Consider the following 15,649-nt stretch of genomic DNA (forward strand, 5'->3'; position numbering starts at 1 on the left):
TAAATTCAAATTTCAAATTTTTCTAAAGACTAAAAATGACACAAATGTAATGTGAGTATGTGACTACCATGTGTGTTGCTTATGTGTACTGTTGTTGGACATGTCAACACTTATTGGTTTCCATTTAATGTCAATGACTAAAATTGCTAACAAAACATAAATGAAGGATTGAAATTGGACATTTTTTTTTTTACAGAAATTAAAAAACGAATTCTAAAATAGTTGTGGAATGAAAAACTTATTGAATCTTCATTTTCTTGCAAACTTAATCTATCACATATAAGGAAAAGTTGTACAACAATGTTAAACATTGCCTAAAAAGAAAAAAAAAATTTGGGGAAAGTATATACTACTTTTGCACTATGTTTTCTTAAGATGAAAATAAAGAGAATGAATAACAGAAGAAATAGTAGAAAAGAATTTTTTTTTGGTTTGGTTCCACTGAAAGAGGAAAATAAATTAATAAGTATCAACTATTGACTCTACACATAAGTGTTTCTCCCCAAATTAGGAAGAAAGAGGGAAGTAAGCACATTTTAACCAACATGCAACTCCTTGCCCCTAAAGAAAATAAGCTATTTAAACTTTTATGTAATCAATTTGTTTAAACTTTTAATGTAATGAGTGGAAAAACAAGGACGTATATACTTCAATACTACAAGTCATGCGTTGCTAATTTATTATTTCAACCAGTTAATAAATTTCGATCAGTAAAATTTTATTGTCTATTCAAGTAAGATGATTTACACACACATGAATTGAATCAAGCTCTTCTCTCCTCTTCTCTATGCCTTGTTGGGTGTATTACGAAATAAAGAATACACGTGGCATTAAGTTTGTTAAGATATCCCACGCTAGTTATATAGCTACGATATACTTTATATAAATTCAGCAAAAAAAAAAAAATACTTTATATAAAATTTGGACAATCCTCATTTAAATTAACTTTTGAAAAGGTCCATTCCTTTTCTAATATGATATATATCACAAGTCCAATCCTAAACTAGGAACATTAACAGAATACTCCATAAGATTTGACAATCCTCCATTCCTCCTCATATGAATATGGCTCATCAGTTTATTTCTAATAAAATTTTAATATTTGCTTGCTTCCGTATGACCCGTGTAATTGGAATCTAAAGGTAGGATGGATTTTTCTAGCTTCATTTCCGGTGATGGGAAGCACACCATGTGTGGCAGTGGCAGACCGATGAGTCTTTTCTTTGGCAATATGGAACTGTGGGGCTCTATGAATGAATAGTGGAAATCTCAAATTGTTTGTCCCCAACTTTGTGTGATATTGAATTCATGATGTTTTTGGTGCTTTCTAGTTTCAAATCCTAATCAAAATAATGGAATGGGCTATATTTTTTCTAAGCATATGGAATGACCTGTATATTAGGTGGTCTTAGACCACCATCTCTGTCTATATTCTCAAATAATTTTTTTATAATTTTACAATTTATGAGAAATAATTAATAATATTTAATTATGTGTCAAGTAATTCTAAATACGTGAATCAAGTAGCATGATGATGTTTCAGTTTAACCAAAGATTTCAGATTTGAGTTCTAAATATATAATTATTAAATACTTAAAGAAGAGTTTTATCAATCATAATAATGTTATCCAGTGATGTAAATGTTGGCAAAGATTATAACAATTTAGGACCGTTTAATAATTTATTGTGTTCCCGTTTAAGAGTTCATGGCATCTTGTTGCTATTTAAGGAGTTTTGGCATTGCTCTCAAACAACAAGAACTTACCTAAAAATCAAAATAAGAACTCCTTATAGTGACAAAGTATTTCCCTAAAGGACATGTCCAATACATCAAAACAAAACATAGAGAAATCAAATGTTTGTTGATTCCCAAGCAATTGTTTGAGTAAGGTTGATGTCTCCCTCTCATAATTCTAGGAGAAAATTGGTTAATCAATGAATATGGTGCATATTGTACAAGAGAACTTCGAGAAGCATATAATTTAATGAACGTGAATGCATTATTTTATAAATGTTAAAGACTATGGATTTTCCGCTCCAAAGTTGAGAAGACAATGGAGAAGGTGGAAGGTGATTAAGAAAAAGTTGGTTAATTTCGGCCGGCATAGTTGTATTTTGTAGTTTTGTTTCTATGAGAATTTTGTAATTTTCTGTTTTGGGCTTTTAGGTTTAGTTTCTGTTCTTTTTAAAAAAAGTTTAGTTTTTGTTTTGATGAAAACAATATAAAACGAAGTTGCTTAACTGTTAGGGGAATTTTCAATGTACATGGTACACATAAAACAAATTGAACACCGAGCACATTAACAATATATATAACTGGTGAATTATATCATTTCTGCATTCAAACTTGGCAAAACAGAGTTCAAGTATTTTTGATGTATTGGTAGCTGTAGTAAGCGATTTCAACTCAAAAATATTGTAAAGGTACTTTTCCTTTTGCAATATTCTCTTATGATGATAAATTTCTATTACATACACTCAATAATGTTAGGACAATTAATTCCAAAGGATAGTGTATGTATATATACATACCTATATAGGAATTTAAAAATATTTGATATTATATACTATTTTATAAATTTCACTTTAATTACTTAATTTTTTTAATTGTACCTCCGAGAAACCATAATTAGGTACTGATTTAACTCGAAGCAACCAAAAGTAAGGTAAAATGTTATTAATCTATGCATGATTTTCTGTTTTGAAGATGATATCACATGATTATGAAAGAAAGAATAATCAATATATATCCGTCTTTGAACACAAACACAAAAGACAGTGCCCTCCTTGCTATCCTCACAAAGTGCTTTTGCGTCCCCAATCCAATATTTGCGCAACCTCAATCAGAATCACCCAAAGTGGCCTACTTTTTTATGCACATGCATTTCAATCACTTTTCTTGGACTCATAAGGATGGTCACATAGTGCAAGGCTCAAAGAAAAGGTCTTTTCCATAAATTATAAAAATATTTTTCTGGACAAACTAACTAAAAAAACATTGTAAACCAGTTTTACTTAACCCAAAGGATTAATATAATGGTGCAAGATTTGATTAAGTTCACAGAGAATGATTTATTTAGTGAAAGAATATATGTTCAATTTTTATCGTGTGTAAAATTTGTTTGGGTAAATAACAGTCAGTCACGTATTCTGAATAAAATTAATTTCTGTCTAAATGAATTAAAGAACATTCATAATCTTTAACCTAAGATAAAAATAATAATTTTACATGATGATTTCGTTATAATTTATTACCATAGCTAATTTAAAAGTCAAATTATTCTTGATTCATTGATATTATAAAAGTTTTTACAACAGTGATTCATGGCCATTAAACTCTAAAGTAATTTACAATTTGTTCCTTATGATTAAATACTACCTAGACAAAATGTCACTAATGGTATTAGTTCGGGTCACAGTGACAAATTGACTATGAAAGTGGTGATTAATTATATTAGATACAACGTGAAAGAAGCGTGCTAGTTTTGGCTATCATTGCATGCCCCTCATCAAACATATGCTTGCATGTTAAAGTAGTTGTGAAATGTGACAAAAATGGAAGGAACAAACCCAAAGTGTTTACTACCGCAGATATATTGACTAAAAAGTATAACTTTGGTAGGATAGAAATTACCTCTTCTATGTTTCGTCTCTCTCTCTCTCTCTTTTCCTTTTTCATTGAAAAATGCCTCGTTATTATTAAAAAAAGCTTAAATAACCTTTGGACTCTATAAAATAAGATATATGTTTTTTTTACTCATTTAAAGATCTTTGTAACTTTTTTTTTGGTTTAGTTTTAGTGATGCTATCAAATAATAACATTAACCAATGATAACAATAACATTAATAATTTATTGATTTATAGTGTAATTAAGAGTTTGACAGAATAATTAAATATAATTTTTTATAAGACAATTACTTGATAGCAGGTACTAAAATAAAAAATAAAATTTACTAGTATTAAAATCAAAATGAAAATTTTTAAAGACTAAAATAAAAAAACTATTTTTTAAAGACTAAAAAAATTACTAAAGCTTATAAAAAATGGAGATAAAATATGATTTTAGTCCCTTATTTTATCTTGATTTTAGATTTTAGTCTTTTATAAATTATTTTATTTTTATTTTTAGTCACTGACATTCATTTTAATGGTTAGATAATAACGTAATATCTAAATAATAATTTTTTTTATTGATTATAGTATAAATTAACATGAATAATCATTAAACTCTTTTATGAATAAACCAATGAAAAGAAAAGGTAATACCATCACAAATTTGCCCAAAACAAGATGAAGTAAAAATAGGAATATCAAATAGAATGAATTCAATCTAAGATTTATTCCATTTCATCATATTTTAAACACTAGTACCTTCCTATTCTATTTTACTACATACGGTTGCAACCATTTCCATCAACCCATGCAATCATACACTATTGCTTTCTTTTTTCTTTTCTATTGGCACCTAATAGTTAAAGGCTCGGTTAGAAGGGAGATGATTCTTTTCTTCGTTCCTTGACCTTTGTCACTTTATATTATTTATTTATCAGCTAAGCACAAATTTTATTTATTTATTTAAATCTTTCTAGGATTTTCCAATCTTTGAATGTAAGACAGAGTAACAAGGCACCATCAGCATCTCTCCTGGAGTGAATTTTGGAATCCAAGCAATTAATTGGTACACTCAACAAAAGGAACCCAAATTGGAACATTTTTTTGACGGTTAGCCAAAGTTACCAAAATGCTACAATTTCTTTCCAGTTAATTGTGGTTCACAGAAAAAAATTTAAAAATAAAAAAACACTCATCAGTTAATACAGAACAGAACCTGTGACCCTGAATAGACAGAGACATCAATGCTTTCTCCACTCATTTCCTAAGAAACCACTCATTAGTCAACCACCGCCCAAATTTAGCATTCATATATATTGGATAACACATAACACAACCATCACCACATCACATATAATATTTTTCTTATGATGAATTTGTAATTATATTATTACACACATATATATATAGTTGAGGAATAAAACAAAGGCTCTCATATCAAAGCAGACACAGCTAGCTATTCACAATGGCCCTGCGGGTTCATTTCTCAATAGTTTCCATAGCGGTTTTGGCTCTATGCACTTCTGCAGATTACTGTAAGATTTCAATTCTCATTGAGTTCAACTAGCTTTGATTTTCTTCACACAAATGAGTTTTACCGTGATTATTACTGGCTAGTTTGTTACTTACATGAATGTTCTTTTTCTTTCTTTTTTCATTTTACATTAGTTTCGGCTAATTTTAGCTATGCTGGTCCAAATGGACCTGAGTACTGGGGAAGCTTGAGTCCATCTTATGCAGCATGCTCACATGGGAAATCTCAGAGTCCTGTGGAACTTATGAAGACTGATATTGTCATCAACAAGCAGTTGAAGAATCTAAACAGAAACTACCTTCCTACCAATGCCACACTTGTTGACAACATATTCAACATTGGGGTTTGTTCTTAAACTACCAAATCACTCCTTTGTTTTTTTCCTTTTCCTTTTCATTCCATATAAGCATAATTGGATAAGCATTTAGCTAGATGCTCATCATATGCAACTTTACAAGTTCATATAACTTGAAATACGAGAGATGAAATTATTAGGTGTCTAAGAGATTAACATTACTACTTGTTCATAGCAACTGGTTGATCCGAGTGTTATTGGATTCGATCTTTTTAATTAAGTAAGATTTTAAGTTTTAGTCGTGTGGATAAAAAAACAGTGATTAAAAGAAAAAATTTCATTAAATGTGATCAACAAGATAAGTCATCGACAAAGTCAATAAATACTTCACACTAATGTCATGATGATTCAAAAAGACTAATACTTATTCATAGTCTCAACCAATCTCTCTACATGTGTGTATTCAAGTTTTTCAATTTAAAAAATAATTAAAAAAGCTTAACTATATGTCATGAACAGGTTAGTCGGAAAAAAAGGATATTATTATATGATCTAAGATGAGAAAAATTATTACATGATTGTGATGACATGTAATTATAATTTTTAATTTTAAAAAATAATTAATAATATATCACATATGAAGATTGGTTGAGATCAAATGATTCCATATGATTGTAATAATTTTTCCATATATAAATTATTATGTGTTTATGACATCGACTAATTTTCATGTTCACATAACCAAAATTTTCAATTTATGAGAAAGTGATAGTAAAATTTCAAAACATGTTATAAAGATTGATCGAAATTATCGTGATGTCAGACTATATAATAATTTCTATTGCTAACAGGTATTTTGTTTTTGTTACGTAGTATATGGCTACCCGGTTGATAATTCATCATTTTGTTATCATGAACAAATTACACAGTTATAAGGTTAGGTTGTTAAGGAATTTCCGGTAACAATTAATATGATTAAATTCTCCGTTTATAGGTGCACTTTGAAGGAAAAGTAGGGGATATTAATATAAATGGAAAAAATTACTCCTTAAAACAATTGCACTGGCATTCTCCATCAGAGCACATGGCAAATGGTCGTATGTAAGTTCCCTTGCTTCCTCACCCTTCTTATGGAATACCTCTGTTGTTTTAAATTAAAAATTAAAAAAAATGCCAAATGATGGAGTGTGCTTTCAAGATACCACTTATGAAAAAGAATGATAACTTTCTCCAATCATTTGCTTTACAAACCTTATCATTTTCTCTATCCAATCACTTGCTTTACAAACCTTATCATTTTCTCTCTAACCAATCTTCGTACTTTATAAGACATTACTTTCGTACAATTTTTTTTTATGCTAAATAGTTGGTTATAAATTCCATACCACATAGAATCTTCAGCTAATGGTAGCTCTACGAAGTTGCGCAATATATATTTTTGAACTTTGTGTTACTGTCGCATGATACGTTCAAGCAATAATTAAAAAAAGAAAAAAGTTATTCTGTTGATCTAACCACAATGCATATCAAAATTTTTTTAATTGAGCTGGCAGACACTGACTAAAATATAAAGATTTTTTTATATATTAGAAATCTTGTGGTTTTTATTTAATACAAACCTTTTGAATGTCAAATTAGCTTAAAGTTTTTCAAGCTTAGTTCATGCCTTTTAATGAGCCAAATAAACTGGTTGTCTCATCAAACTTAACTTATTTTGACAATTGTACAACTATCTTTGTAAGCTATTAAATTAAAAAAATTTAGTGACAATTCTTTTACAATTATTTTTTATAGGTTTTTCCATATTCCGTCTTCAAAGAACTCTTTTCTTTATTTCTATGCCCTAACTAGTTGGAAAACATGATTAGTGATGATACTTGACTTAAACTCAGTAGATATTCAAAAAAATTTCTCACAATAAATAGGAAATTTACCCATCAAATGAGTCTGAACATGGATAAGACCCACAATTTTTTTTAGGTGTAGGTGTGTAGTTATGGACATTATACTATCCAATCTTACCCATATCCATATAATATATTTAATAACTAAAATTTAAAGATTTTTTTATAAAAAAATCAAGCTAAAGATTTTTATTTGTAATGTTTTATAATTAGGAATTGGATTATCTTTGAATGTTTTTTCAATTATGTTTCATATTTTACTTTTAAATGATGCTCTTTATATTGGTTTTTCATAATTAATACAATAGTATATTTCTTTATCAGTTGAACAAACATATGTATAATGGAATACCATATTCATATTACTTAAAATGTGGGTACGTGTGTAAAAGTGTATGCAGTAAAAAAAAAAAAAACTGTATAAGTGTATAAATATTGAAGTTGTTATTGTTTTAAATTTGGATACGGGAATTGTTTTAAAATGTATGAAGATTGAAATTACATCACCTCACTCAGACCTATATCCTTGCAATTGTTAAACATACTTTCTATCTATCTATATATATATATATATATATATATATATATATATATATATATATATATATATATATATATATATATATATATATCTTTTACCTTTTTTTAAAAATAAATTTACTTAAATATTCTCACTCTTTTATTTACTTTCGGCCCCTTTCCTTTTTTTTTGCACACCTCCCTCGTATCTCAATCTATGATTATTTTTTGTTTTATATTTTTTTTATACTCTTTCACGATTCATGTTATCGGAGAATTAAATCATGTTATACTCCTTAAATATTTTTTTATCCTCCTTTTACCGGAGAATTAAATCATGTTATTTTTTTCTTATGAAGCTAAAGAAAATATTATTAATAATATAAAGATGAAAAAGCACCAGACGTTCCCTTTTTGTTAGCTGTCTACACGAGAGTCCATTACAAAAAAAATTCAAATAATGGAAAAACATATAACTCCTGGGCAAAAAAGAGATTCGAATAAGAAAGCAAAACTGTTTCATGAATGTCATTGCCCTCCCATTCGACATTAGCCAATAACACATGCCCCTATTATACCTCTTGTCTCCAACACTTTAAACTAGATCAAACCTTGGCTCATAATAGATAAGCCATGGCCTTCAATTCGAAAATCATAGTCACAGGACCGAATTCAAGGCAAGGCTAGCTTCAACGCAACACTTGGAAAAGTATGCATTAGATACATCATACTCACCTATACCAATTGAACATGATTTCAAGATACCAAAATTTTACAAAAGACCCTTTTCCCTTAACCATCTGGTAATTCAGTGGAAAGAGCCTTCTGCGAAATTTTGACGTTCAAAAATTATGTCAAATTGGTATAGACGTGTATATTTTCCAAGTGTTACTTTGAAATCATTGCCTTGAATTTGTTTTTCATACTGAAGACCATTGCTTATCAATTATGAGCCAAGATTTTATCTACTCTAAAGTGTTGGGGACAAGAGGTATAACAAAGAGCATGTATTATTGGCTAATGTCAAATGGGAGGTCAATCGTGTTGATGCAATAGTTTTGCTTGCTTATTCTAGTCTCTTTCTGGCCTAGGAGTTGTATGTTTTTCCATTATTTGGATTTTCTTATGTAAGGGGCTCTCGTGTAGGCTGCTAAGAGAGGGGCATGTCTTGCACTTTTTTCTTCTTTTATTAGCAAAAGGAGGATGGTGAATCGTGAAAGAGTATTACAAAATATCAAAGACAAAATGATTTTGGAGTGAGATATGAAAGAGTTAAGAGGTGTGAGAAGAAAAGGAGAAGGGATGCTTTGTTAAAAAAAAAAAAGAAAAGAGAAGGGAGGTAGGGGTGATGATATTTAAGTAAATTTAACAAAAAAAAGGTAAAGAAGATATTTAATAATTATAGATAGATAGAAGGTGGTTCCTAGTTTTGGGCTTGCACATTAAAAGTCATAAAATAAGTTAAAAATGCTAACCACATACTATATTGAATACTTTCTTCGTTATAAGATTTAGTAAATTTTATTTTTTATTTAATAAATTTTACGTATAATTTTATAATTTTTAATAAATTTTAATCAATAATAATGTCTATGTCAAACAAGAATATGAGAAATCAACTTACATAAAAAATAATTATTTTAAAATTATTCTTTATTTTTATAATTTATTTTGTTAAAATATAATAATCATAATAAATTATTAATCTTATTTACTAAATTCTAAGAAAATAAATAATAAAAATGATAACTTTTGGTGTAAGTTGATTCTTCTATAAAGAATAAATATTATATTACTAACACTACTTTTTACTATAATATTGTCAGTGACCAATGTTTGACCCAATTTTTTTGAATACAGACATGACGCGGAGCTCCATCTAGTCCACCTGACCGAAGATAATTACAACATAGCAGTTGTGGCAGTGCTCTACAAATTGGGTGATCCAGACCCTCTCATATCCCAGGTAATAGAGTGGAAGTGACCTTCACTTGTGTTCCAAAATTTTTGTGGTTCAAATGATAAAAACAACAATTTGGAACTTGATATATAGTGGTAACATGGGATTTAATTTGGTGTGCAGTTTGAAGACAAGTTGGTTGATTTAGAGAAGGAGATTCGTGCAGGCAATAAGGATGCCCAAATTGCAATTGGCACCTTTGATGTAGAAGAGATAAACAGAAGCAGCCATAGGTATTATAGATATGTTGGCTCTCTTACCACTCCACCGTGCAAAGAGGGTGTCACTTGGAACATTCTAGGCAAGGTAACTAATTACTATATATGCTCTCCTTTGGTGGGAAAGTATGAATACACACATAAGGAGGGTTAGAAATATACTATGCACAATTTTTTCTTAACACATTATTAATCGTAATATAAAATCTGTCCGGCCACCATTCTATACTTTTAGATGTTATTTCTTTCTATTTTAAATATAAAAAAATTATTATAAAAAAATAATTATTTTTATCTTATTTAATGAAATTATCTTTAAAACATCTTTCATTTAATAGGAGACTTATAATTAACATTAAGTTTTAATTAAAGGTAATTTAAGAATTTTTTAATTAGAATTAACGCAATTTAATGAAATTAATTAATTTTTTAATGTTATGAAAAAAAAATTTCTTATTTTTATTTACTTATAATTGAGACTAAAGGAGTGACATTTTGTGTATTATGGGCCCACTATTTTGTTTTTCCTTTAACCATTACCTTCTTTCTTTTAGCCTCTCTTGTACTCTTTTCCTTCCTCCTGTTCCTAGAAAGCTGTTTTAGTTATTAGTTAAAACTTATTGAAAATCTTAAAATTTGTTAGTTTTACTTCTTATTTAATAATTTTTTTTTGTCACTAATGTGTTAAAAAAAAAAGTGTTGGCTTGGGAAAATTGTATTCATTTTGGAAAAATGTCTAATATTAATGGAGCTTGCAGTTAAGGACGCTATCCAAGAAACAACTAGAGCTCCTTAAGGCACCATTGGGCCCAGAGTTTAAGCACAACGCAAGGCCTCTTCAGCAATTGAATGGACGTAAAATTCAGATGTACTATCACCCCAACCACCTGCATGGTTCGCATGCAACACCATCCAAGTATCATAAATAAATTGCTTGATGATGATCATACTGGTTTTGCATCAGAAAATATTGGGTTTGATCGGCTAGTACACAATGCTAGTGCCTATTTGATTTAGTTTATTCTTAAAAAATAATTATTTTTTTATCAACTTCATAAAATATATATATATATATATATATATATATATATATATATATATATATATATATATATATATATATATATATATATTGAATATGTGACTCGGATGATAAAGAAAAAATACGCAAGAACACTAACGCTCTTCTGTTAATGCTCTATGTGAACACTTGCTCAGACATTGAGATTAAAACACTTTTAATTCTAATCAGTTCACACTCAATTAAGTGTTTTGGGGGTTTCGTAATCATATGTATTCACTTAATACAATTATTATTATTATTGACCATGTTGTTGATAGCTTGAGTATTATCATAACTAAACTAAGATCTTGTGGATGGATTGATGTTTTCGAGAATTGATCATTAAATTAGTTGGTTTATGAGAATTGCCCTTTATTTTACAATGACGAAAAAAAAGTTTGAATCTGGGACATTTTGCATATTATATGAACCCCATCATTAGGTGGATCCTAGTGATGTTGGGATTTTAATTTTTATTTTAATATTCTTTATTCTTTATGCGAAAATAAAAAAATCTACATATCTATTTTCTAGAATAATTATTCAAAAGTCCTAAAATCTATACCATGCTCGATTATTAAGGATTAAGGATTGAAATAAATGTCATAGATTCATTATTGGTTCCTGATCTAAGAATTTTTCAACAATTATTGTGGAATTATGAACAATCAACAAATAATGTAGTCAATGACCTTATGATTTTTCCTCAATTGAAGTCCCTTTATTTTTTAGTGAGACCTTCGTAACTCTTTAGTGTCGAAGAAAAGAAACTATTGTGTCTGCTGGGTACATTCGGGACCATAATCTTCTTTGTAGTGTGTTAACTTAATAGGATTTTTATTATCCTCTAATAAACTAACCCTGACATCTACACATTTAACCTCATATTATCTTATTTAATAGTCTAATGGACTCAATTAATTTGACTACATAAAATAAAATTTAGTAATGATAAAATAGCCAAAATAATTGTTATATAATATTAGTTCACATTAATTATTGAAACACAAAATTCTAACAATCTTTCATTTGGGCTACATATTGTAACAATTATATCATAATTCCTTAGACTTACATTTGTATACTATTTATCTTTAGACTTTCCCTTTAACAATTTGATTTATCTCATGTATAAAAAATGGAATGAACACGACTTTAAACACTTTGGTAAACTAAAATTTAGTTTAATAAAAATAAATTTATTGACTTCTTTTTTAATACAAGCTAGTGGTGAATTTTTTGAAATTTGTGATACAAGAATAGGATGAGATAGATAAAAAAAAATTGAGAAAAAATATTATGCAATTACAATGTCAAAACTTTTACACTATTATTTAATCACATGATAAGTTTATTAATTTTTAAAATAATTATCTTAAAGTAATTCAAACGATAATCTATAGTTGAATGGTAGTGTAAAGTTGTTTTACACTATCAGTGCATAAATATTAAACTAATTTTTTTTTACTTCTTTTGTTTAGAGGGAGAAGAAAGATTTTTTCAGTTATGATAATTGCAGTATAAAAGTTAATTTATTATGATCAAAATTAATTTATCTACCAAATTAAAAATATTGTAAATTCTTAGTTAACAGTAAATAATGAACTAAATTATTCGTAAAAAGAAATTAAAGCAATGCAAATCAGAACTATTGCCTAACTCATTCACTTTACAGGAATTAAAAATAAATTTTAGTATAAAATTTATAATAAATGTTTTATATTCGTAACAAAATACTAGAATAGAAAAATCTTAACATTGCCTAAAACTCTTAACGTAAACCAAAAAATATCTATAAACTATTTTAAAGCAATTTGAAAAAAAAAAAACTGTCCTTTATACTGAAACATAAAATTATGCATTAAAGCCTTTTGGGGAAGATGGGAATTTAGTAGAAGGGCAGGAGAAATAAAGGAGTGATAGAAATATGATATTTAATGTATATAATGAGCGCACTTTGTGCATGGGGCTGCCCCCTTTGAATCAACCTAGTTCCACCCTTGCTCGACATAGATTAATATAGATGAACAACACAGAAATTACATGTAATATGATCTCAATCATGTTTATTTTCATCTAGTCTAACTTTAGTCTTAATGAGATCAATATGAAGTTTTTAAGTACAATTTAAATTTTGCACATAAACAAACAAGTTTAATAATAAACTTGTAAAACATAATCTTTGTTTCTACAGAAAATAATATATATATATATATATATATATATATATATATATATATATATATATATATATATATATATAAAATTCAAATCCGAACATAAAACATAAAGACTCGTACTAAACCTAGGCAACAACTAAAATAACACCATATGTGTAACATGCTTATGAAAATACCTTAAGTGTCAACCATTAGTGAGTGGGTTGGCTAGCATATTGTCTTGTCTTATATGCTATATAAATATCTTTATTTTTCTGAATTCTTTCTTTAAAAATGAAGTATTTTATGTTAATAACCTTTAACTTGGTTGAACTCTTGTTGTTATTGGAGTATAATATTGTTGAGTTATTGTAACAATAAATACTTAATGACCTCTTAATGTTGATAACAACAAACAAACTAGTGACAGAATTAAGCTTTTATATCTTTTGGTTTGATGTCTCATAGCAAGATATTAACTCTACCACCATGATTAAAGATGTATCCTAATGTGGAGTGTTTACTATTTGTGCATCACGCAAAATCGAAGTCAGAATACCTAATGATCTCTTAACTTTCAAACTTCTAATGTGAAAGTATGTAGTTTCTTGTTCTCTTCAAATAATGCATTGCACTCTTTACTACTTTTTAGTGTTGCAACCAAGGTTACTCACATATCTCCCCAAGGCTCCCACTAAATGTTATGTTAAGACGAAAACAAACTTAAGCATGTGTAAGACTCCCCACAACTGTAAGGAACCTTTTGCATCTTTTCCTTTCAAGATCAATAATAGGGCATTATTTGAGACTAAATTTGTCTCCTTTAGCGACGAGTATATCATTTGGTTTACTATCTTTCATGTTGAATCTATCCATAAATGTATTGGTATAACTCTTTTGTGATAATAAGACTATATGATGACTAGTAGGATGTCATTAATATATAATACCAAAAGAACAAATTTACTCTCAATTAACTTTTGGTATACATAATTATTAACCAAATTTGCCTCAAAATCATAAGAGGTAATATTGATGAAATGTAATATCATAGACGAGAAGCCTATTTAAGGCCATAAATAGATTTCTTTAGTTTGCTTACCATAAACTTTGGATCACCTTAACAAAGTTTTTTGCTAGCATTGTATAAATTGTTCCATTTAGAAACACAATCTTTAAACCCATTGAATGCAACTTTAAATCAAAATGAGTTATCAATGACATAATAGTCCTAAGAGAGCCTTCTAAGAAACCGAATAAAAAGTCTCTTTATTGAACAATGGTACATACAAAGACTTATCCATTGTCAATAACATGTTCTTAATCAAAGACAACATCTCTTATGTTTCCTTCCCCTCCCAACTCAACTTCTCAAGGAATCTTGCACTCCCTGTCTTAAAGAAGAATCTTGTAGTGGGATTATAAAACTTATACCTACGAAAGTGTTTAGCATATCCAACAAAGTAGAAACTAAGTGTCTTTAAGTCTAGCTTTTCTTCATGCGGCCTATAAGGCCTTGCTTCGATTAGGCATCCTCAAATATGAATGTTCCTAATGCTAGGTTTTTCCCCATCCATAACTCGTAAGGGGTTTTAGAGACTATTTTACTTGGTACCTTGTTGAGGATATAAATTGAAATCTTTAATGCCCATCCCCAAAGTGACTTTTGTCAAGAAGAATGACTAATCATAGACGGATTTACAAGTTAAGCACTTAGTCTTTTCACTCTCATGATGTACAAGGTGTTTTTGTGAGATTTTACAACTTAAGAAAATTCAAATTTAGAGAGTTAGAGGGCTTGTAACAATGCTTTGTTCAAGAATTGTAACTTCAAAACTTCAACTCTTCTAGTATTTATAGGCTTCAAGAAGAAGTAGTTGTTGTCTTTAAATGATCTTCATTTTATGTTTGTTCGATAGTATGAAACTAAGTGTTTGTTGGAGCATTTAATGTAGCAATAAATGCACGCCAAGTTCCAATCACTCCAAGATAATAAAACACTTTTCTTATCTTCCTTAAGAAGAACTCCAAGACTAGCTTCTGAGGTCAAATCACTTTTTGCTTGGGAGGAGTACTATGTAGAAAGAGTTTAAACTTTGGCATTTCTATTGTTTCCTTCATTTTGACATATCCTATGAAGAATATTTAGGCATTCCCAACATACAAGATCAAACAAGAATGCATTAACTATGCCATAAATGCTTATAGATTCAACGTTTGATTCATTAAACGCAGATGCAACACTTTCGTCTGTAAGCATTTCAAAGACAAGTTTTTTTTAAACTTAGTATTTATTCACATAAAATTATTAAGGGACCTTATTCATTTTATGACTTAATATTCTTCATTCTACTTTTTCTTTCACTAAAGTTTGATCCATTTCT

The 15,649-nt window shown here is 28.5% G+C and overlaps 1 protein-coding gene across 1 annotated transcript; it reads left to right on the forward strand.

The window, feature by feature from the left end:
• The first annotated feature begins 4,850 nt into the window (after positions 1 to 4,850).
• On the forward strand, positions 4,851 to 11,093 carry LOC114370109 (alpha carbonic anhydrase 1, chloroplastic). The gene is made up of 6 exons (XM_028327394.1): positions 4,851 to 5,148; positions 5,282 to 5,490; positions 6,437 to 6,543; positions 9,726 to 9,831; positions 9,949 to 10,131; positions 10,802 to 11,093. The coding sequence occupies exons 1-6, from the start codon at positions 5,079 to 5,081 to the stop codon at positions 10,970 to 10,972; spliced, it is 846 nt and encodes a 281-aa protein (XP_028183195.1). The 5' UTR covers positions 4,851 to 5,078; the 3' UTR covers positions 10,973 to 11,093.
• Positions 11,094 to 15,649: the final 4,556 nt, after the last annotated feature.

The sequence above is a fragment of the Glycine soja genome, chromosome 10 (assembly GCF_004193775.1).
Source record: "Glycine soja cultivar W05 chromosome 10, ASM419377v2, whole genome shotgun sequence".
Classification (NCBI taxonomy): Eukaryota; Viridiplantae; Streptophyta; class Magnoliopsida; order Fabales; family Fabaceae; genus Glycine; species Glycine soja.